At 41.3% G+C, this 23,941-nt stretch overlaps 1 protein-coding gene and 1 long non-coding RNA gene across 2 annotated transcripts in view; one reads left to right on the forward strand and one right to left on the reverse strand.

Annotated features, from left to right (window-relative positions):
* Positions 1-23,941, forward strand: part of LOC308408218 — a 47,841-nt gene that overhangs the window by 23,699 nt on the left and 201 nt on the right. The window contains exon 2 of the long non-coding RNA XR_013973759.1: positions 9,989-23,923. This is a non-coding gene — a long non-coding RNA (uncharacterized lncRNA). The remainder of the gene's footprint in view (positions 1-9,988; positions 23,924-23,941) is intronic.
* On the reverse strand, positions 1,151-11,297 carry LOC308408217 (uncharacterized protein). Its single transcript, XM_080900386.1, has 3 exons — positions 11,181-11,297; positions 9,509-9,609; positions 1,151-3,382 (listed from the first exon to the last, which is right to left on the reverse strand). The coding sequence occupies exons 1-3, from the start codon at positions 11,272-11,274 to the stop codon at positions 3,230-3,232; spliced, it is 348 nt and encodes a 115-aa protein (XP_080756512.1). The 5' UTR covers positions 11,275-11,297; the 3' UTR covers positions 1,151-3,229.

Here is a 23,941-nt window from a genome sequence, read left to right on the forward strand (position 1 = left end):
GCTTACTGGTTCTACGAACTATGAGAACCCAGTAAATTACATTTGAATTTCAGGATTCAAAACTTTGACTTTAGTTTTAAAAAAATAATTTATATTCAAAATGTACTTGTATCAGTTAATCAGGGTGGCCACATTTGCTATATTTATTTTTCAATTAAAAAAAAGTTTGGAGAGACCTTTTATCCCTTGTGGTCTTCCCTCTTTTCGGAAGTGATGCCCAGGAAGATCAAAGGAGATGCTCCAAAGAAAAGTTTATGGTCCCCTCCTCCCCCCAAATTCCCTGCCTTTCTCTCCCTCTCCCCCATGCACACTTAACATCTGAACTAACTCCTCCTTTCATTCAATTCCTTTTCCGTTGTATTTACATATTGCGCTGCAGGGCAATGGCAGCTTCTCATTTTATCTGTGCTGGGCTCTTAGGAAGTAGCTTACTGAGTTGTTTTGGTTTATGCGTTGTTAGTAAAATGCATAGGGTCAAATGCAAGCCTCGGGGGCACATTCGGGTCACAGAGTAAACCCCGCAAGGTCAACCAGTGGGAGTATTTTAAAGGGCTGTGTTGATGTGCGTGCACGTGCACCTTGCACGTGGCCTCATGCATGCATGCACATCAGCGCATGAATGTCAGGTGAGTTTCAACTGTCTGTGCTGGTGCAGTCAAAGCCTCTCCATCAGTGCTGACCGAGGCAGCACTCATTGTTCTCGAGCTGTAAATCACCCTGCCGCAATCAGGGCCCTGATCTAGGCTTCTCTGAGCCCTCTCCACTCCAGATGATTCCCCTCCTGATTGGCCTAACTGGACTCCTGTCTGTGGTGGCAGATTAGCATGGATTGTTTTTTCTCAGTGGCACACAGATTGAGCCGCGTTAGCATTCACACCTCACAGCGTCCCAGGGCTCGCCATTGACTCCAAAATGCAGAAAACTAGTATTCACTCATAGCACTGATAACTTTTAGGAAAGGAGAAGAAGCAGAAGTAGAGGACAAACTATTGATTGATTTAGAGACGCATTCATTTGACTAGGTAATAAATTAGTTTAGAATGTGATTGGGCTTCAAGGTATTTTCTTCAACTTGGTCTCAAATTCAAATTCAAATTCAAATTTTTATTTGTCACGTACACAGTCATACACAGTACGATATGTAGTGAAATGCTTGGACAACTGCTCGTGACCTAAAGAAAACAAAAAAGGAAAAGGCTATGAATAAGATAGGAAATAAATATGAAAAATTAAAAAGGGTAAATTTAACTAGGAAGGAATAAAATATAAATTAAGGTTAAAAATGAAATAACTGTACAACACAAATTAGAATGAAGGGTAAATTTAACTGGGAAGAATAAGATAAAATATATAAATTAAAGTTGAAAATAAAATAACTGTACAACAAAATACACAATATAGAACTATATAAGAATGTATGAAGAAATCTAAATATAAATAAATATATACACAATAACAGCAGCTGTACAAGTATTAACCGGAAATGAAGAATATAGTGACCAGTGTTGTGCAAAACCAAAGTCCAGAAAGTCCAGTGTGTGTGTAAGAACTGTATGTGTGGGTCAGTATGAGTCAGTAGTCTCAGTATCAGTGTCCATATTCAGATACAAGTAGAAGTACTGAGTTATTAAGGAATATGTTCTTTGAGCTCTTTGAGTCCTTAAAAATGCAAAATCTTACATAATTTTTGAGGATAGGTATGCAGTTGCAGTTGCAAAGTTATTGATTCTATTCTATTCTATTTTTTTTTTATCTCCATCATAATCCACCCATTAGCATTCGTAAAATGTTATATTCTGCAATGGACTTTTTAAAGCTGTGTCTACAAAAAAGGTAAAACAGCTCAAAAGAGCTTAAAAGAGGACAATCAAAATACAGTCAGTTCATGTAATTCCTCCCAAAGAACAGTTTGGGCAGTTTGTTTTCTCACACTTTGAGTTTTTGACTTTACTGTCCCATTACCGTTAAAAATATTTTTAACTTTCTTATTTCTCCTTGCTGCATAATGCCAGCACATTCGCAAACTTATCAGGTAAGATTACATGTACGTGCCCACCTACTGCAGTGTATGTAGTTTCAACTCATGGGGTCTTTTGTTCTCCCAGTGGGAGACCATTAGCCTGATCACCTTGTCAACAGTAATCAGGGAGTGACCACTGACTGGGGAGGCCAGATACATTGCTTCCCATGAAGCCAGACTTGCTAATCCATTACAGTCTGTCCCCATACAGCTGTTATGGGGAGGACAGCGATCTGTGGTATGACACCCCCGGTAGTATTGCTGTATGGTCATGGAGATGATCTCACAGTTTTTTCTCAGTAACATGTAAACTTTCTTTTGTAGTTCGGGGTTTTGCGGCTCTATTTTATGTCTTGCATGCAGTTTTGGTTTTACCATCTTGAAGAACATAATGCTGACTGAGGCTTCCAGGTGCTTTCTAGGGACGTTATGTTAAAATATTATGAAAACAACTTTAATTTCAGTGGTCACAGAGACATAAAGATTTAAATCATTGCAATACCCAGCCAAACCTGCTGGCTTTATCTTCTCAGAAGTTAAATCACAGACATCACACAGGAGACCTCGCATTCAATGAATCCTGTTCAGATAAGTGCCCAGAGGCATTACCAAGATGGCTGCTGAGTGGCCACACTTGCTTCTATGAGGTTTTCTAGTGGTACTTCTACCACCGCTATTCTGGAATTCTCTCAGAGATTTAATTTCAGGTTTCTTCGAGTGCCATAAACACCATATCATCACAACGTAATGCAAGTGCACATACAGCAGCATTCTGACCCATAACGAGTTATGTATGTTGTCATGGAGAAGGTTATTGCGTAGTCTTCATGGAATTCTGATGACATCAGAGTGATTTCCTGCTCTGTGTGTTCAGGGTGTGCGTGTGTTCACAAGGCCTCGAGTCTGGCTCCTTGCCCAGGGCAGCAGTAGCTATGTGCAAGGGTCACTTGGCTCCAAAAGTCCCGCCCACCTGATAATAAGCTAAGAAATATAATTGTAGCACTATTTTTACAGAATCTGAGCAGGTAAATAAAGTCTCCACAAAACTGGATGACCGTCTTACAGTTAACTGTAAGGGGTATCACTGCAAAGAGGAACCTTTTGGAAACCATAGTAGCTTAGCCATTATGTGGCTGACCATGTAAAGTTAATTCACCAAGTAATGAAGGACATAGTTGATCCAAGTCACCACTATAAATAACTAGTGACTCAATAACTGTGGTACTCCAAACATCCTGTGACATTAGCATCAGCACCTAAACTGTGCACTGAGAGCTTCTTGGCATGGGTTTCCATGGTGAGCATCTCCTGGGGAGGGGTCATTTCTTCAAAAAATGCATCTTGCCCACTGCGGAAAAAAAGCTGTGAAAAAAGATGGATTCTCATTCCTGGGACACCAAATACCATTAAATCAAGACAATCTGATGACATTTAAACACAACAGACACCACCAAAGCGCTTCACACCAAGTAAAATGATCAGATAAGATAAGATAAGATAAGATAAGATAGAACTTTATTAATCCCTCGGGTGGGTTCCTCTGGGAAATTCGACTTCCAAAAAGCACAGCAACGACCGAAGTTACAGTTACAGAATTGTTATATATATATATATATATATATATATATACACACACACACACACACACACACACACACACATATATAAATACAGAGACAAATATAAATAAAATATACAAAGGGGATAAATAGGAATAAAAAATAAAAAATAATCAACAAGGAGTTAAAGCTATAAAAATAAATAATAATAACATAGAGAGTTCAAAATAGTCTGAAGCAATTTCTTTTCATTGAGACAGCTCACCTAATCTGAAGTTGGATGATTTCAGAGGCTTGGTGGTGTAATTGAGAACCCCTGGTTGGCTGTATGAACCAGATGGGAATTTTGAATTGGTAAAAGCTGCTGATCAATGGATATACATGAACAGCTATCTACTTAAAATGTAAATGGACCGGTTCTTATATGGCGCTTTTCTACTCTATCTCAGCACTCAAAGCGCTTTATACAACTTCATTTGTTTATTCACCCAATCACACCCATTCACACAAGCACTTTTCTAGGTTTTCAGTGTTACCTAACTAACATTCATACTCATTCACACTCCGATGAATGCATCGGAGAGCCACCTAGGGTTAGTTTCTTGCCCAAGGATAATTGGCATGCAGACTGGAGCAGAATTGGATCGAACCAACAACCTTCTGGTTAGTAGGTAACCCGCTCTACTACCTGAGCTACAGCCACCCCAAACGCCTGCTCATTAGTGAAACGAATCACTAAAATTTTCTTTTTATTTCAAATAATTTTTTTTATTAAGGTTAAAGAATTTTGTGAGATCCAAGTTTTAACAATAGCTAAAAAACAGGATATGGAATTTGCAGAGGAGTTATCCGGTAGAAGTGGCAGGTAAATTTGGTGATTTAATGATTTCATCAATGAAGAGGTGGTAAGTGCCTCCTCTTCATTTATGAAGTTTTGTCTTATGGCATCTGTGCTATGGCAAGTCAGTTGCAGCGCTAGTCAGACGTGTAACTTCCGTCTGGTCCCACAGGAACTATTTTTCCAGATTACTTGATTTAAATATACACCCGCTGTTAAATTCCAACTTCCAACTAAGTATGGTGGGTTTATGTTTTGAAGGAGTGCATTTTAACCAAAGTTAGTCTTTTCCTAACGCTAACAAAATAATCTTTTTGCCTATACCTAATTATGCAGCCAAGATATCGAGCTCTCCGTGTTGCCACTACACAGACACCATAAGAAAACATTTGGGATTTTTCGGTAACTACAGCTAACGAAACAGCAGTATTTTACACCCTCTGATAAATAGAAACTTGAGAAACACACAGAATTCAAATGTATAGCAGAACCTTCTGCAACATTTCTGCTTGTGGATGGTCCAACTGATTGAACATTCGCACTAACACATAATCTGTCCTAAATCTTAAGTGCTATGGAAGAAATTGTGTTTCTTGGGATTGTTTAGCTTAAGTTTCAAATATTTCAGCTATTGTGTACAGAAAAGTAATCTTAGAGAGGAGGTAGTGGCAGGATTCAGCCTTAAGCTGGAAACTCAAATTACTAACCTACTTCTCAAACCTATAGACTACACCCACGAGGCCAACTTCATGCAGTATGTAAAAAGTGGTCCTGACTTTTGCAGAGGAATGAGAGATGATGTTTACAGAGCAACAGAGTCAAAGAAAAAGTTTTAAAGTGTGTGTGTGTGTGTGTGTGACCGCGTATGTATAATATTCTAAAGTACAGGGGGAATTTCTTGCACATACTTGCCCTATGGAAGGTACAGTGGCACAGGGAAAATACGAGAACAATATTAGCACGAACAACTGACAACTCTCAGACTGGAAAGTTTCAGTTTGTCAACCCCGATTAAGGCAACGTGCATAAACAATACAGAGAGACCGTGATGGTGTCGAATATAATAAGGTGTTACTGTTAGTCCAAGTACGCTACAGTGCGCAAATGAGTTCCTGAACAGGATAATGTGGTTGTGTTCTTACCATATCTTAACCTCTTAGTACTTTGTATCTGTTTTTCATATTACTGGTCTTTTCTTTTATACATATTAACCCTGTAAAGCCTAAACCAAGAAATAATTGGCAGAAAGTTCTAATTTTTGGACCTTTTAACAATTTTTTAAAAAGCAATTAAATATCAGTTTGGATATATACGTTTTAATTTGTATAATTCTTGCATCTGAGATTTTTGTGCAATTTATTGATTCCACTTTATGACAAGTTGTTCATCTTAAACAAAAACATACAAGGGACGGTGAGGTTATGTTAACTGGTGAATCTCAATTGCCTGTAGTTGTGAATGTGAGTGTGAACTGTTGTCTGTTACTCTTTTGGGTGAGTGCTTCATGCGAGAAAGAACAGGCATAGAAAAGGTGCTTGTATGAACAGCACCTTTTCTCAGCACCATCTCCAAGGCAAGCTTTCCCAGATGAATGTGCCTGATCCCATCTGCCGGTGGATCACTGACTTCCTGACGGACAGGAAGCAGCATGTGAGGCTGGGAAAGAATGTCTCGGACTCTCGGACCATCAGCACCGGCTCCCCTCAGGGCTGTGTTCTTTCTCCTCTGCTCTTCTCCCTGTACACCAACTGCTGCACCTCCACCCACCAGTCTGTCAAGCTAATCAAGTTTGCAGATGACACCACCGTTATTGGGCTCATCTCGGACGGGGATGAGTCTGCCTACAGGAGGGAGGTTGAACGTCTGGTGTCTTGGTGCAGCCACAACAACCTGGTGCTGAATGCCCAGAAGACAGTGGAGATTATTGTGGACTTCAGGAAGCACACAGTCCCACTCCCCCCCATCATCCTGACTGACACCCCCATCACCTCTGTGGACTCATTCCGCTTCCTGGGTACCACCATCACTCAGGACCTGAAGTGGGAGCCCACCATCACCTCCGTCATCAAGAAAGCCCAGCAGAGGATGTACTTCCTGAGGCAGCTGAAGAAATTCAACCTGCCAACACGGACGATGATGCAATTCTACACTGCAATCATCGAGTCCATCCTCACCTCCTCTATCACCGTGTGGTACGCTGGAGCCACTATCAGGGACAAACAGAGACTGCAGCGTGTTGTGCGCTCTGCTGAGAAGGTGATTGGCTGCAGACTCCCATCTCTGCAGGACCTGTACACCTCCAGGACATTGCGGCGTGCAGCTCGGATCTCAGCTGACCCTTCTCACCCTGGACACAGTCTGTTTGACCTGCTCCCCTCAGGCAGGAGGCTCCGGTCCATTCGCACCAGAACCTCTCGCCATAAGAACAGTTTCTTCCCCTCTGCTGTTGGACACATGAACAATAAACGTACGACTGTTCCCACCACTAACACATGACCCTACGCTGTGTTCACTGCATCATTCCATGATTGGCACTGATCACCACCTGCACTCATGTATATATCTTTCTACGTAGCACTTTTAATTCTTATTCTTACTTTTATTTTTTCATGTCTATTTAAGCGCAATTTATGACAGTATGTTTGCACTGAAGCACCGCAGCAATTTCCTAATGTTGTAAACCTGCTCAACATTTGGCAATAAAACCCTTTCTGATTCTGATTCAGGTGTGAATGGGTGAATGAGGCAAGTTGTAGAAAAGCGCTTTGAGTGCTCAGAGTAGAAAAGTGCTATATGAGAACCAGTCATTTTACCATGTTCTCCAGTTCAGTTTATATTAGACATTAAATGTAGCCAAGATTGATTACGATGCCATTAGTTCGGCAAGTACCAAATTTTGATTTATTGGTGGTGCTGGATGAAAATGAATGTATTCATTAAAATCTTAAAGAGTCATTTTTTGTGGATCATGTCTCCACAAAACTGAGTGACTATCTATTCTTGTCTCAAAAATACACTGGAGGGACAAAAAAATATGGATCCACACCTTTTAAACATTGAATTCAGATGTTTTCAGTCCCATTGTCAGTGGAGTATAAAATCAAGCATCTAGCTATGCAGTCTACCTTTAGAAATATTTGTGAAAGAATGGGTCATTCTCACTGAATTCAACTATCGTACTGTAATAGGATGTCGCTATTGCAACAAGTTGGTTGATGAAATTTCTTTCCTCTTACACCACAATTAACTGTAAGTAGTATCACTGCAAACTGAAATCCTTTAGGATCGACAGCCGTAAAGTGGCACACCATGTAAAGTTATGCAAAGAGTAGTGTCATGTACAAAATGAGGTTGAAGTGATAATATTCATAATATGTGTAAGTTGACTCAGTAACTGCACAGCTCCAAACCTCCTCTGGTATTAACATCAGTACCTAAACTGTGCACCGGGAGCTTCATGGCAAACAGTGCCTGTAGGTGTAATTATTAGATGACCCACTATTTTTGTCTATATAATGTATTTTCATTGAAGCCAGAAATAGTATTTCAAGTTACGCTAACTAAAAGTAAAAATGGCATTCTTTCAGAAAACAGATGTTTAAACACTACTGTTTCCTCATCAGAGTCCGAGTCCATGTCCACACTAATACGTTTTCTTTTTCTCTCCGTTTTGGCCGTCCGTCCACACTGAGACGGCATTTTCAGTCAAGGAAAACGCAGCGTTTTGAAAACGCTCTCCAAAACGGATACATTTGAAAACACCGTTTTCGCATCGCAGTGTGGACAGCGAACCCGGAGCCTTTTCGAAAACGATGACACATTTTAGTCATGTGATGCAGTCATGTTATCAATTAAACTAAGATAGCGGAGGGCATTATACAGCAGTTTTGTTTGCCTTCAATTTTGACAGCCCTATTAAAGATTAATATCAGTTTGTACATGCTTCAGAGAGCCTTTCTTCAAATTCTTTAATTCTCACTCGCTTTTGCAACTTTGTACTTTTGTGGTACTCGCAGCAACAACTCCACCTCATTATTAGTCCATTTAAAAAACTCTGTGCTTTTCCTCAACATTTTGCTGCCAAGTTTCAAAGAGCTGGAAAGTAAATAAACGGCAGACAGAAATGAGGTAGGGTGAATCGTCTTGCGTTTCACGCATGCGCAGTACTGGAACCTAAGCGTTTTCGTCTGTTTCAATGTGGACGCACAACTCTGTGAAAACGACTGAAGACGATAGCGTGGACGTGGAGCGTTTTCAGACGAAAACACCGTTTTCAAATTTATTCGGGCTAGTGTGGACGTAGCCTGAGTAGCCAAAAATATATGGTAAGACAAATAATATGTATTCTTATTGGATAATTGCTTTGGGATGTTTTCAAGTGTATTAAAAAATTTATTAAAGAGTGGGAGTCTAACTGCTTCCAGTTACAGTTACGTATTTATCCCAAACAAACGAAACAAACTAACGATACCAAAAAACAAAAATGGAGCAGATTGAATTTTGCAACATTTTTTCAGGAAAACTCAATATTTTTAAATTTTTTGGAAACTGGGCTGTAAAATGTTACGTATAGGATGCAAAATTGCAGTAGCTGTTAAGGAACTTGAACACAGATGTTACCTAACAGGGCAATGACAGAGGGTGCTGAACACTAACATTTCACTGGCTAAGTTATGAATCAGGCAAAGATCCTCTTGTGGAATTCTACAGGAGTGAAAGAGAAAGGAAATTGCCTCTGGTGTACATCTCCTGATGTCTGATACTACTGCCTCGTACATCTAAGGTAGTCTTTCTTGATATAGGCGTATTGGTAATTATTGTGATTTACAACTTATTCCTCTGGTTGCTGTTTGTGTTTTTTTTTCTTCAAGGCGAGGCACTTAGTGTGTCATTCTGTGTGATTAAAAAAAAGGATTGTTATTTGCACTTCTTATTCTGTTTATCCACTGGGTAGGAGTAGTCATACGTGCTTTGGTTTTGATTCTCATGGCACAAAAAAGTCGGTTCTCAGGCTTGAGTACGTACTCCTTGTTTCCCTAATTCTCTTGTGTGTGTCGACTTGCTATATATGTGTTGCACGTATGTGTTTACCTTTGCAGGGTGGGGTGGCGGGTACATGGGGTAGACGGGAGAGATGGGGGTGGGCTCATCTCCTAGGAAGCTCATGGTGTTCCAGAAACCTGAGCTCCAGCCTGTTTAGACAATGAAGGGGAACATGTGAGACACTGGCACACGGTGACTAGAGTTACCTACTCGCTTTGCCTCATTTTGAACTTTTGGCCCCAGGAGCTAAACCTCTCCACCCTGATGACTCCTGCACTGCTCCACCTGCCTACCTGCTCTCTGCCCTCTCGTTACGGTCCCTCCTTCTTTCGTTGCATGCTTCCGTGCATCTTTCTAGAATTGTTTGTTTCTGCCAGGTTGGTATCCTTCACATTTCAACATCTCACTATTTAATTGCTTACATGGCTGTGTCTCTTACCTCAACCTCTCATTTTACTACAGGTCATTATGACTGATGATATTTAGAGTTTCTCTGTTTCGCTGAATGTTTGCTGTCTGTCTCTCTAGACAAAAGGCTGGCTGGATCCTTGCCATCAGACCTTCATCCATCTGCAGTCTACATGTGAACTCCTTCCACCAGCCAGGCAAACCTGACTTTCAAGGCTCCCACCCACACCCATTGGACTGCTGTCCTCTCACCTGTGCAAATATGAACGAGAGAGAGAGAGAGCTGTAGAGAGGGAGGGTGGAGAAGAGATATCCTGGCCTTTGGTTACTGGGTGGGGCACAGAAAAGAATACCGCACAGCTGAGCAAACCTCCATAGCCATGGGACTTCACCTGTACACTATCCACTTTTCTACGCTCTGTTTTCTCTCTTAATCCATTCTCTCTTTCTGTAACTGGCCCCACAGTGACAGTGAGCTAAGGCGTTCTTTTATGGCCACTGAATAGAGATTTCCTTTGAGGTTATGGAGTTGATACACTCTCCAACGTCACTTTTGTGCTGTGGTCACAATGTACAGTGATTTACTTACTGCCGTAGGGGACATATACTCCCTTTAGAAGTGTTCCTGTGTAGGTGGAGGTATTATCTGGATATTATTCAGGAAATCCTTTTATCTAGCGATATCCGAAGGAGAGTTCTTACTTAATTCAAAATGGACCTTTTAATCTTGACCACACTGTGTTAAAATCCAAGCTGATGATTGAGAAGCTTTTTAATGCACTTACATGAAACCGAATCTCAGGGAGCTTAAATTAAAATACAAGCTAAACTTTATGGAAAATTAGAGGGGAACCTAACTAGAAAACCACTGCAAATAGATTTTGAACACATTCCTGAAGCGCTTGGCTACTGAAACACAATGCATTCATCAACAGCGTTGTGCCTGGCTGAAATCTCAGAGCAAAACAAGGATGCCCCACATGCCTGCCTATTGCTCGTTGGTTAAAAAGAAAAAAAAGAAACATCGTTTTGAATAAAAACCCAAACGCACGTGTCAAGTGAACACTGTTATCACCACAGCAGGTAGACATGTGCAGGTAGGTGTGCACGGTTCACTCTTGGGTATGTGAAGGTAACTAAATTTCATTTTTAATGTGTTTTTCGCTTCCGTGCTCTTCCGTCCACTAATGACTTAATCTGACTTTGTAAACAGGACACATTATTAGGTTGACCTGTATTTGGTTTGACAATGCCAGGAGGTTTTAATGATGGCGAGGAATAAATGAAGCATATCACAGGTAGACTCTCACACCTATTTGCTTTCGGCCTCCCTTCTCGCGCTCTCTGTCTCTCTCTCCTCTGCAGGTTTGGGCCTGAAAGACGTGCCAGACCTGCTGCCAAAGCATCAGCCTCCACCTAACCCTGCAGACATGGCTAAGCACACACGCATACACACACACACACACGCAAACATGTAAAAGCGCACCTTAAAAATAATTCATATCTCTTAATTACATTTTCAAGCATGTAAGTATGTTTCACTTCTTCATATTTCCTTTCAACGCCGTCCTTATGTGCCTATATCCTTGTTTGTGTCTGTATGCAGATTCTCACCCTGTCTGACTGATGATGAAGTCTTCACATCACATGTCAGACCAAGACAAGATCAAGCTCCATTCACACGGTCTAACTCAACACAAACATAAACACACGCATGCGCTGGGTTTGTCCGTTGTCTCTTAGGTATTGCCTATTTTTAAAACTGTGAGCACACCTACACACATTCTCCCATGCTTGGGCACACCTACTGGAGCTCGTGTCATGCAGCTCGTCTAGCCACATATCGCAGGACACCCTACACAGTTGTAAGGGAGGAGAATTAGTTGGGTGAAGTGAGACACCTGACAGTAGTAGCCTGTCTTTAAGTTGTTTTCACCGCCGCCCGCGTGCTTAATCTTACAGCACCTACTGATTATTGCATGCTCTGAGCGACTCTGGTAATTGCACAGTACATACCTGTATAGGGTGTAAGCCCATCCGTTGAACATGGGGCCCCTCTATCAGATGGCTCACCATGTTGTCTTAACTGAAAGTAGGAGCCAGTAAAGGCGACGTATCTGTCAATCAGCATCTGTCGCTGTTAAGACTGTGCATCCCCCACTATGTGACGCATGTGTCCTCCAGCTTAATTCATAGAAGGGTTATATTTTTAACCTTTATTCAGATTTATTGAGCTTTTTCTTTATCAAAAAAACTAGTAACACTGGTTATAGTTAACACCGAGCAGGAGAATCACCCCTTCAAACCTTTAGTCATGATGGTTTTTTAGCAGCTATTTGGCAAGTGACTCAGGCCACAGATCTTAATCCTGTGGTTGTTTTCATGACATCTGAATGAGTCAGACTCTGTGTGCGTGTGCTTGTTTGATGTTGAATTTTTATGGTAGTACATTATCCAGTCTGTAACCACAAACATAGGAGCATTATTCGTTGTTAGTTTGTTTTGGTTTTCTTTTTGTCCCATGGAATTATATCAGAAGCTAGTTTTTGTCCCTCGTGTTCATCAAACTCCTTTGCTAAAACCACTCTTACATTATCATGTACATACTTGTGTAGTTGATAAATTCAGCAGTCTCTTCATGATAGTATTAAGATTTTGACTTCTATAAGTATTATATAAACCTTTTAGTCACTAAATTTAACCTAATGAGGAAGTGAAGAGAATGGAGAATCTTATCAGTATTGTTGAAGAACAGGTTATGAACGGATAAGAAAGTAGAAGTAGATGAAAGCCTGCAGAGATTAAGTTGTATAACCTGGCGAAAACTGGAATGAGGAGTGGCCATAGAAGTCACATCAACTTTTTTACAGGAACTAAGTGCATTAAAGGTAAATTAGTAAGGGGCTGGGAAAATACAGTCTGTTAATGTGCAGGTTAATCGAGTTATTTTGGTAGTATTTATTCATCTTTTTCTATTTGGCGTCCATTTGTTTATGTTCAATTCCACTGCACTTGGAGTCAACAGAGTACTGTGGAAACATCACATCAAAACAAACCTCATGTTCTTCCCTCTTTTATTCTTATTGACCAAAACACTTTTCTCGTTGCTTGAGTGAATTTTGAATTTTATATCAATTAATATTGGGATTTTTCACTATCGGTTTTGGTAAGCAAATACAGAATGTGATTTAATGAGGCTTTTAAGACATGTAGACATACTTTTAAATATTATTCAGTTGCTGGTTTTAGTTTTTCTTCTTTGGATTTGAAAAAACAAATCACAGAACCACAATGTCACATTTACGTGGAAGTAGATTGCACAGTGATAGCCACAGTCACATAAAGGCTAGATTTTTTTTTGTGATGGTACATTAGTGTCATCTGTGAAAACTAGAGGCGATACACCTGTACAGTAAAAATAGTCCAGACTCACACATGAGCTTTTAATAGACTGTTTGGAGGTTTGTGTGTGTGACAGACTGACACATTTAGATTTAAAGCTAGTTTTTACATGAGTAGCCTTTCCACTAACTCCTCTTTTACAAATCTTCTGTTATGTTAGTTGTGAGGTGTTGACATGTTGGCTAAGTGGTGACTGTTGTTGTTACTGATAGCCGCAGGACTGTGGCTCTTCCTGGGTGACAGTAACAGGAGTTAAGACCTCCTTCCTACCCTCTAAATGCTCATTGCCTCACGGCAGGTTGTCTCAGGTGAGATTTAGTAGGCCTGCAGGGCTGCTTCAGTGCAGAAGGGTGCTTTACTGAGTTAACCTATGTGGTGAGTGTAGGACCACAGGGAAGGACTGTGGCTTTAGGGCAGGTGCATGACCACTGACCAAAAGCATGTAACACCATATGGAGTTTCCATCCTTGACTGGTTGTGTGTGGTTTCATGCTCCAGGTGGAAACATGCAGCACTCTTTTTTTTTTTTTTAAAAGAATATAAGGGTAATTTAACTTAGTAGTTAAAAATCTTTTAATCTCACCCCTCTTCTCACTTCTGTCACCACTCAGTTGTTCGGGTCTAGTGTCAGTTTTTATCTGCTCTGTTTATTCTGGCTAAATGTTTACAGACCAATGAAAAGACTGGATTTTCTCATCTGCTCAGCCTACAACAGTGTAACCGAACACCCAGCCTCTTCAGACTCATCTATTTAACTACCTGGCTGTTTGTGTCTTAACCTGTGTCTTTAAACAAACCTATAAAATCACTGCTGGTTCCCAACACTGTTCAAACATGAACTTTTTCTGAGACAGAGCCCGCAGGGCATCCTTTGAGACGCATGTCACCTGTTTACTAGCTCCCACTAGTGGTAAAAAGCAGCACCATCACACTCAACTTCAATGGTAAATAGAATGGTGTTTGTCTAGCTCTGTAAACCATTTAATATTAAATAGCACAGAAGTTTTTTGTTTTACTGGGATTAAATCAAAATGAGATACAGCAGGTTACTTAGCATCAAGATAAACAAGAGGTACCAGTTTTACTTCTACAGGGCAATTAATGAGATTAACTCAGGACATATTTATAGTATTATTTTAGCATAGACCGCATTCCCTATCATGTAGAAAGAGTGCACTGAAAGTGCGTGTAATAGCTTCTAGCTGTCTTCACGTCTTCACATCTGTGAATGCATGTTGTTATGGTGGTATTGTGTCTCCTGCGACAGTGTTAACTGATAATTAAGTAATTACCTATAAAAGATAGCACTCCTGCGGTTCTGTTCAGCTGCAATCTTCCCATCTCCATCCACTTCAGATTAGGTTTTAACTTGGGAAGCTAAAGACAACAGCTTGGCACTACTTCGTGTGTAAATGTGTCTGCGTGTGTGTTACGTACTGTGTAGGCTACACATATTCACACTTAGGATATCACAAAACTGGTCTCTGTAATCACAGGGAACGTGAAAGTGTTTAAAAGAATCATTTACCAACTCTGAGACGATGATGGTTGGTCATTCAAAATTGTACAAAATTACAGGACGATGATTTGGCATGCCTTTGTGAGTTTCACAATCCCACGGTGAATGCAAAGTTGTAACAGGCACTTTGAGCATACACTGGTGGCCTCACCCACAATGGCATTTGAAAGACAAACAGCAGTGCGTGCTGCTGGCCAGAGCTCCACAGCAGCGAAAGTGTTCATTCTTTTTGACTTACGGCAGCCAAAGTTCAGCATAATGCCCGTGTCATTACAGTGTAAAGAAACCTTTGTAAGTCAGCCCTGTCCATTTCCTGGTTTTCCTAAGCGTTTCTCTCTTTGTCTTAAAGTTTTTGAACTTGCTCAGCCTCTTCTCTTCTCTTCTCTTCTCTTCTCTTCTCTTCTCTTCTCTTCTCTTCTCTTCTCTTCTCTTCTCTTCTCTTCTCTTCTGGTATTCTATTGTTGTTAAATTGAGCTAATATGCGTTGTTTTTTTTTTCAAATCAGTGTTTTATTTTCCACAGAAAATGTATTAAAAAGGACACTTTAACTTTGGACTTTTACATCAAACTAACTTGGATTACCCAGGTCTGATAGCAACTTTAGCCAAACCTTTTCAGTACACATCTCCATGGAATGCAGACTGTAGTTTTTGTTCTAAATCACAGTGGAAGTGCATCAGCAACTCATGTTTTTTCATAGCGTAGCACATTCGGGAAGGAGGATTATAGCAACCACAGCCGATTCAGTTATAGAAGCACCTGACTGTGTTATGACATCTTCTAAGATGCTCATCATACTCTCTGCTCACTTTTAGCATGGGAAACCAGCACCACAGGAAACCTTTCATATCCTACATTGTCCATACACACACACACACACGGTCTACTTTCTTTCCCCTTTCGTTGGTTTTTGTACAAAAACTACCAGCTCCAAACTGGGCCTCAAACCAGAAATGAGTGGCACAGGCCAGAATATTCGGTTACGGATGCATTTCCATTTGATTGTCCTAAAAGGGGACAAGAAGAAGCAAACGATATCACTTAAGGGGATCATATTAATGTAACACACACACACACAATAGTCCGCGGGACTTCCTTTTCATTCCCATTAGAAACCACACCCAGGACGACAGGTAACACGAGAACACCTTTCACAGGGTCAGATTGGAAGAGGTGGGGAAAAACAGGCAGGGTTACTCTCTGATTATTTACAAGCTTGTACCTCTTTGCTTTTTACCCCTTTATATTAATCTTGACCTCTGTTTCTGATCAGTTTTATTACTGGCATTGATTGATACTTTGAAGTGGCATATGCATGCTATATATGCAAGCTGATCAGCCAGTCACTTTTTCCCCCCCTCTTCGGTGTTTGCACGAAGCCTGGTGCTATCAAAAAGACGGTAATATGCTCTGATGTAATATGTCAGATAGGGATCTTTTGTGGGTGTGTTATAAATTGTACCATAATGTGGGTGTGCAGAGAACTGGTTTGGGGTAGGAGTGGAGGGTACAGAGAGGAGGGGTGGGTGGATCAAGCAGTGTCACTGGAATCCACAGTGTTGTGAGAGCCCCATACCTTTCAGCTTCATTAAACCAATTTCACGCCGAGGTGAGCTAAGAGAGGAAGCTCTGAATCTCAGCAGCGGCAACAATGGCGCATTGAAGGGATGAGGCAAAAATAAATTAGGTATCACTTCACAGACAGCAAATTAAAATCTGAAAGTTGGATAGGAAAAGTTGAGGGTAGATGATTATGTCTTTATTGTGCCCTCTCTCCTCAATCTAGAAAACCCTCCCTTCCTTTTAGCAACCACCTTTGCCCACCCCCACATCCCCACAACCCAATCCTGAAAGAAAAAATAATGATCTATTTCTTGTCTGGTAATTGGTTTCTAAGATGCTCCCACTCAAAGACCTGATCTCAAATACCAAGCTGCTTATGGCCTTCTTTTCAGTCACTTAATTTGCTTGAAGTTATCAGTAAGATTTCATATCTAGGAAAATCATATAAATTAAACATTAATGTAAGGCTTATTTCTGTGCAATCACTGACCTCCAACGGCCATTGAGCTGCTTTATCCGGCTTGGGACTCGGTGTTTGTCAATCAGCTTGATGTGAAGCCTTCAGCACAGACCGCAGCCTAATATTTGAGAAGCACTGCATTAAATATTATTAGATAAACTGCATGTTGTTATATAAGCCATCCCTTGTTTTTAGACTTTTGCTTTTTTAGTTAACTTTGTACCATTCGCAAGAAAAATCACATTTTATTCAAGAAAGAACACATAACTAAAAATATAAAGGGTGGAAAGCACAGCATTTGTATCATAGAATTATTTTATCAGAAGTTATACCTTATAACGTGTAAACAGCAATCTTTTAGTTGATCAAGGTGAATTAAATTCTTTACGTCCACCAGTTTATTATATGATTATTTAATATTTATAATCTTTTTAATGGTGAATATTACTCCTGGTGCTGAAGAAAAAGTACAAGCTGGCATAACCAGGCGATGCTCATGCACAACTATCTGAAATTTGAACTGTGTACTGCATTTTTAGGTGTACACTGTAAGCATGTGCGTCATTTGCAGTGGGCGCTAAAAACGAGCTCTCTCTGTGACTGGTGGGGTCACCCCGGGAGCCATGGGGGGCCCCACACAATGCCCCAGCAGCAGTGTGGCTTTTACTAGGCCGCGCGTTGCTGGCTTTACGAGAGCCAGACAGACAGATCCCCTTCATGCCGTAAAGCCATCAACAAGTGAACAAAGAGGGCAGGTGCTGAGGGCTGCATTGAGAGCTCACCTGCACTCAGCGGGAGAACACACTGTGTCCAGCCAAGCCAAGAGGCCCTCCACATTCACAAGCCCACTCACCAGGCACTAACGGGCTAGCGTGGGTCTGCCAGAGATAAATAATTTCTCTTTCTCAGTGAGGAGCAAATCCTCAGTTCATAGGCTAGATGATGACAGTACACGTATATGCTGTGGAAATGATTTTGTTCAGTGAATGCCGACTTCTGTTAGACACAAAACAGGCTAGAACAGGTTTCTGCTAGACTCTGTAATTATCAGCATTTGACAGGTAGCGAGAGTGAGGGCTTTGGGAGCCAGCCAATTAGGACTGGTATCCAGATTTTTTTTCAAGGGGTAATTTAAGAGGAGGATATGAAATATCAGGTGTTTGTGTGTGTAGGGCATTAGTGGGGATTTACTTTATACGACGAGTGAAATAGAATGGTCAATTTTAAGGTAAGGAATTAGAGCACTGGTTGTGTGATTACCAGCTAAGGTGAAAATATGCTGTAAAACTGATTTGATGGAAAAAAAAAATGGCAGCATGCCGCTGGAGAAAAGGTAGATTCCCATCGTGTGGCTGTACATATTCTTTTTTCTCCATTTTACTGATTACATATAACACTAAGACCTTTCTGCCTTTCTACATGGCAGGAAAAGTTTAATAGCCACTGAGCAAACTGTGGGGATTCAGGCAGAAGAGGCATATGGCAAACCACAGCAACAGACCAGACCCCAGCCACAGGTAGGCATGGCATCAGGCAGGCTGGTCGACAGGCAGGCAGTTAATCAGCGGGGGCAGACTATGAGCTGCCGCCTCAGTTTGAAGTGACAGATGTGTAGTGAATCTTTAACTTTGCTTATTCCCCCACTGTCACTGCATCTGTCCCTGCTCTTCGCAAGTTTGGCTCAGCCCCCTCCTGTGTGAATAAGAAGACTAAAAAGAGAGCCATCACTGCACTTATTGATTAGTCCAGGCTGCTCTGGCTGGCTTCATTTAATGACCTCTGGGAGTCATTATTGAAAAGCTATTGTCTTTGTGATTACTTCACACTTTCCTCCCACCATATGGGAATCCTCCTGTTGCAACTGCAATGGTGAAATTTGTCGTCGTAGAACAAAAGTGTGCTTGTTGACTAGGTGAAAATAAATCCTAACCTATGTGATTTTTCACTCATATATATTTAGTATAATCCTCTTTTATTTTAACGAGGTCACAATGAGACAATGTTTTGGTAACAACAAAAATAAGAGGCCAGCGTATGGTCTCAACCGAAACAACAGCTCCTTTTATTGTCTCCGTTTAAATCCTACTATAGAAAAACATATCACTGACAGTATAAATGATACATCCCACTTTATTCTCATTTACGCATTCTGTCTAATCTCCTCAGAGGGCCCAAGTGGCAGGGACAGTGTCCCTCTCTCTTTCCCCACTCAGCCATGGCACTGGCAAAAGATGGTTTATTTTAATTGAAAATTAGCAAAACAAAACAAGGGCAAGAGGATCCCTGAATGGGGCCCCTTTCTCCGGGAGCTCCTGTGCCGTTGAATAATGCATATGGGAGAAAGTAAACAGCAGCCGCGGGCCTTGCTGGGTGAACAATAGGCCGCACACAGCCCAACCGGGGCGCCTATTTTATTACTGGCCTGTCAATCCCCCCAGCCTGGGAACTGTGGGACCTAGGCCAGGCAGCAGCTGCTGACCGCTCTACACTGACCCAACACTCCCAACAACCTGCAGGATAAAACCATCACACCTCTGCATACCTCCACTGATCGCCCTGTCCACTCCTAAGCTGTCCATTCACACACTCGGCATGTGGGAGATAAAGCAGTTTCCTGTTGGATTGTGATGTCCAATCAGTTTTGTTTATCTGAACTCAACTTAATTTCACTTAAAAGAAAAAAAACCTGATATGAAAATGTATGTACACATAACGTTTGACTCGATCTGTGCTCTGAAATTGAATTGGTGGCTTTTATTAAGATAGAATTTTCCTGCACAAAATACAATTTTGATTTAACATGTTGGGTTTTAGATTAACTCTATCCTATCTCCACGGCACTGGTCTGGGGTCACTGTGGCCACTTTTTAAACTTTTTCCTTCCACTAGAACATCCTTTGTGTGTGTGTTCCCTCTGGGCATTGAGATTCTGGTCTTGCTTCTGGCTTCAGCCAAGTCCCGGTTGCCATGCCGACTGGCAACTGGTCTCCCAGGATGAGTAATGAGGTGATGTGGCTGTGCTCTAAAGTCCCAACAAAGACCTTATTACCGCTGCAGCACCTCATAACACACTATTGTTGTCAAGTGCTCCTGATATTAACCTGCCTGCACCGGGGCTTCCTCCCTTCACACAGAGGTGTGTGTGTGTGTGTGTGTGTGTGTGTGTGTGTGTGTGTGTGTGTGTGTGTGTGTGTGTGTGTGTGTGTGTGTGTGTGTGTGTGTGTGTGCAATCGTGTAGCCTATTTTGAGGGCTAGTGCTGATGAAAGTTGGTCAAAAAAGGGCCACATTAAAAATTTTACTTGAGTTGAACTTGGTAAGTTTTATATAGTTACAATAAGCATTAGATATCATTTTGCTAGTTTATCTATAATTTAGGATCAAAAGTTTTACTTTTTCTGAATCTGTGGGTTATTAAAGATTTTGTGTTCCTAACTGTGGTTGCTTATTTCATCATGAAACCTATCATCTAAATATTTTGGAAACAAAAACACGCAACAACAAAACTGCAATAATTTTAAAATAAACAATCCTACTGCAGGTGCCTAAGTCCCTTCAGTGCCTTGCTGCTCGATACCCATCTTGTTTAAACACCTCAGTGTTGCCTCAACATTATTTTAACTGTTTGCACATAATAAAAAAAAATGCAGCTCATAAAAGTTTTAAAACATTTTTCTCTGTAAGTTATATTTCTGTGCCAAGTTACGTGCCACAACAGCTTTTTTTAATGGCTCGTTTCCGGTGCTGACATCATCTGAGAGCACCGGCTGATGCACTTTATGAACGTATATGTGCATATTTGCCATGATAGTGAATACAGAGATATGCTGTGACCTTCTGCTGTGCACCTGCAACAACTTGACTTGTTAATGTTTCCCATTTAGGCTGCTGATTGAGGTTTTGGTAGCAGGGATTGGACAACTGCCATCTTTTTCATGACATGTCGTTTATAATGTCCTTGGTCTCTCCACCAAACAAAGATGGTCATATGTATGTGCTTCATGCTTTAAAATAAAGTCTGCCATAAATTTTAGCATCGGGCATGATTCATACCCTGTGCTCTCAGGTGTAAGGCCTCGTTTTAACTAGTTGCTCCACTATGTATTTTTTTGTATTTTTTTTAAGTACTCTATTCTGCTTGTCTGGTCCAGGAATAGTCCTCTGGCAGCCAAGTCTCCCATCGTGGGCTAAATTTGTAAAATCTTGATAAACAGACCCCAGAGAAAGTAATGGCTTCTAATTTTAACTGATCTGACTTTTGAGTTATACATGAAAGTCTTTATCTAAAATTAGGTTTATATAATTACCTCACTGGGCCTATAAACCATCCACATGGACCAGGCTCCCAGACGAGTGTGAACTGCCATCAAAGAGGGCTGTGTAAGTGTGTGCCTGTGTGAGATGCCACAGGATGTTTGAGTGTTTGACCTGGTTTAACAACATCCTCTGACAGAGACACCACAGGCTCCAGATCAAGCAAGAGATAAAAACAACTGTGTTCCAGGCCTTCACCCCGGCCATTGTTACTGCTTATCTCTAATGTAGCGCTTCTGCTAATAATGAGGAGGAGAGAGGAGGAGATAGAGGGAGGTGTTGTCATTGATAAGGAACAAAAACACAATCTATTGTTAATTAAGGTGTAGTTTAAGGACTGTCACCACCCAATAATGTGTAGTGCAGTTCTGTAAAAGCAGTGAACTTGCTTCACCTATACAAAATCTTTTGCATACAACATGTAACATGACTTGACAACCTTCTCAGAAATAGTAATTGGATTACATCAATATCTGTGCATGTAGACACACGAATACCTATTCATTATCATCATCACAGAGCCCCAAAGTTTGTTATTCGGATGAGTGCTGATGGCTTCGGAATGGATTCTCCTTTGTTTCAGCTTCATGAAGCATACGCTCAGGTGCGTCACACAGGATGTCTTGTCCTCTCCAGTTTCCATCGCCCTGCCCGGCGCTGTGTGCACCGAGGAGGTTATCGGCACAAAATCACCACTCTAGCTCCAGACTTGACCGGTGGGGGAGGGGCTTATGGGCCTGCATACATCACTGTCGCTGTGGGAAACCGCATCCATCAAATAAAGTCAAGCATTCACCTGTGTGGCTCAGGTGACAGTGGAGGAAGAGTGGGGGGTTGGGAGAGATGGAGGTTAACCTAGGGGTGTGAGCATAACCCTGACCCTGTGATGGTAGCGTAGGGAAGGTTTTGTTAGGGCACTGCCAGCCTCTTAGTCTATGTCCTGAAGGCAGGCAGGAGACTCCTGGACACTAGTGATAGAATTAGCAGAGCCTCCCCCACCTTTGTAGTCCCAGCAATGCCAAGCACTGTGAGTGTTATATCACCCTGCACCTATTTATCTATGCATATTTACTTGTGCTCATTCACTGGTGCTTGTGTGAGCATACATATGTGTCGCCGTTAAAATGAGTAGGGTGTGGCATTTGCTTCACCATTATGACCGGCTATGTCATAATTCATAGAAAAACTCCTATTTCAAAATTCTTAAGGAAGTAATTAAATATAAATCACCACCCACACATTTATTAGAAAATGTGTTATAGATACAGTTGAAGAATTAATTACACTCCAGAGTCATTAAAAGTAGACTCCATTTTAATTACGATCATTCTTTAATGCGATCACTTTGAAAGTTCATCAAATTTCTCATTCCCTAATGAAGCCAACTTCCATCACAAATACAGCTATTCCTTTGACATATGACATATTATTTAATTCAGTCCCCCTCTCCTCCCCAAAATAAATCACTCGAGTGACAATGCAAAACAGAGCTGAAGACACTTTGGTTGATAAGAGGCATATTTGGTTACACCTGGTGATATGTAGATAAGATTAAATTTGAGACAGAGGGATGAGGGGATGGGGGAAGAGTCGGGGTGAAGGGATAAAGGTTTTTCTCACCGGTGCATGAAGAACAACATCTCAGGTAGTTGGGGTAGGGGTTGAAGGATTGTCAGAAGACCTGGTCTGAACATGGTGCTAAATGCAGTTACGAGGCTCTGAGCCTGGAGTTAGAAGTTGAGGTAGAGGTAATCCTTGGATTAAGGCCGAGACAGGCTCCAGGACGGGGACACTGGCTGCTGACAGTGGGGCAGAGTGGATGTTCCTGGGGTCGAAAGGTCGTGTTTACCTGCAGCAGGTATTTCCTCTGGGAACTGATAAGACTTGGGGAGGGGAAGTGCTCTGTTCCAGGTGAGTGCAGAGGGGCCTGCAAAATGACACCGTACACAGTCCTTAGCTAAACCCTCCTCCCCTACAGGCTCGTCCTGTACCTACACAAACAGGTCACCTTTTATGCCTCATGCACTGACCTTTACTGGTTTTTTATACATAGTGGCCACTTTATGCATATAATATGGCCCCCTCCCAATCTCCTTTTAATATCTGATGGCTATTTATGACAATTAAAATCAAAATACTTTTTGATCATTGCCTGAACTGGCTGTTTTTTTGACCTAATACAACAAGAACATGGGCTTCTTAAAGTTTCTTCATTTAAGGAGGCAGCTGTGATAAGACTAGGGGGTCAGCTTGTTTGTTTTCCTTTCTTCATCTCCCTCACCTGGCTCAGCTCTGAGTCCCTAGCCCCAGGTGCTGAGAGGAGTCAGTGAGCTAGAACATGTTAACAAGCACAGCCTTAACCACTGTACTGAAAGACACACATGCACGCTGTGCTGGGTGGTAACTGGGTGGGGTGGGAAAAGCTCAATAGTGGTATGCAGTCATATTTTTTTATCAATAAAAAGTTTCTACAAAGTTTGAGAATGTGTTTGTGTGACCTCGACATTTTTCTTCATGTTTTGTGGTTTGTGATCTCTTGGTTTGTGCCAATATGATCTGCTTTTTTCCCCACCTATTTTCACTAAATGCAAAAAAATGTGTAGAACATGTGCCAAAATTGTTTGTAGTCATGTCAGCTACTGCCAACAAGAGCTTAAGCAGCTGCAGAAAGCAGGTCCTTTGGTAGTTGTGTGAGTCTTGACACCTGTTTATGTCTGCTCTGTGTAGTAGAAGACCCTTGGTGTGTGTTCTCAAGAGTTAACATAGCTGTCATCAGCAGAGGAGGTGAGAGTGTGTGAGGTAGGTGTGTAGTGGTAC

Source organism: Rhamphochromis sp. 'chilingali' (genome assembly GCF_963969265.1).
Source record: "Rhamphochromis sp. 'chilingali' genome assembly, chromosome: 13".
Taxonomy (NCBI): Eukaryota; Metazoa; Chordata; class Actinopteri; order Cichliformes; family Cichlidae; genus Rhamphochromis; species Rhamphochromis sp. 'chilingali'.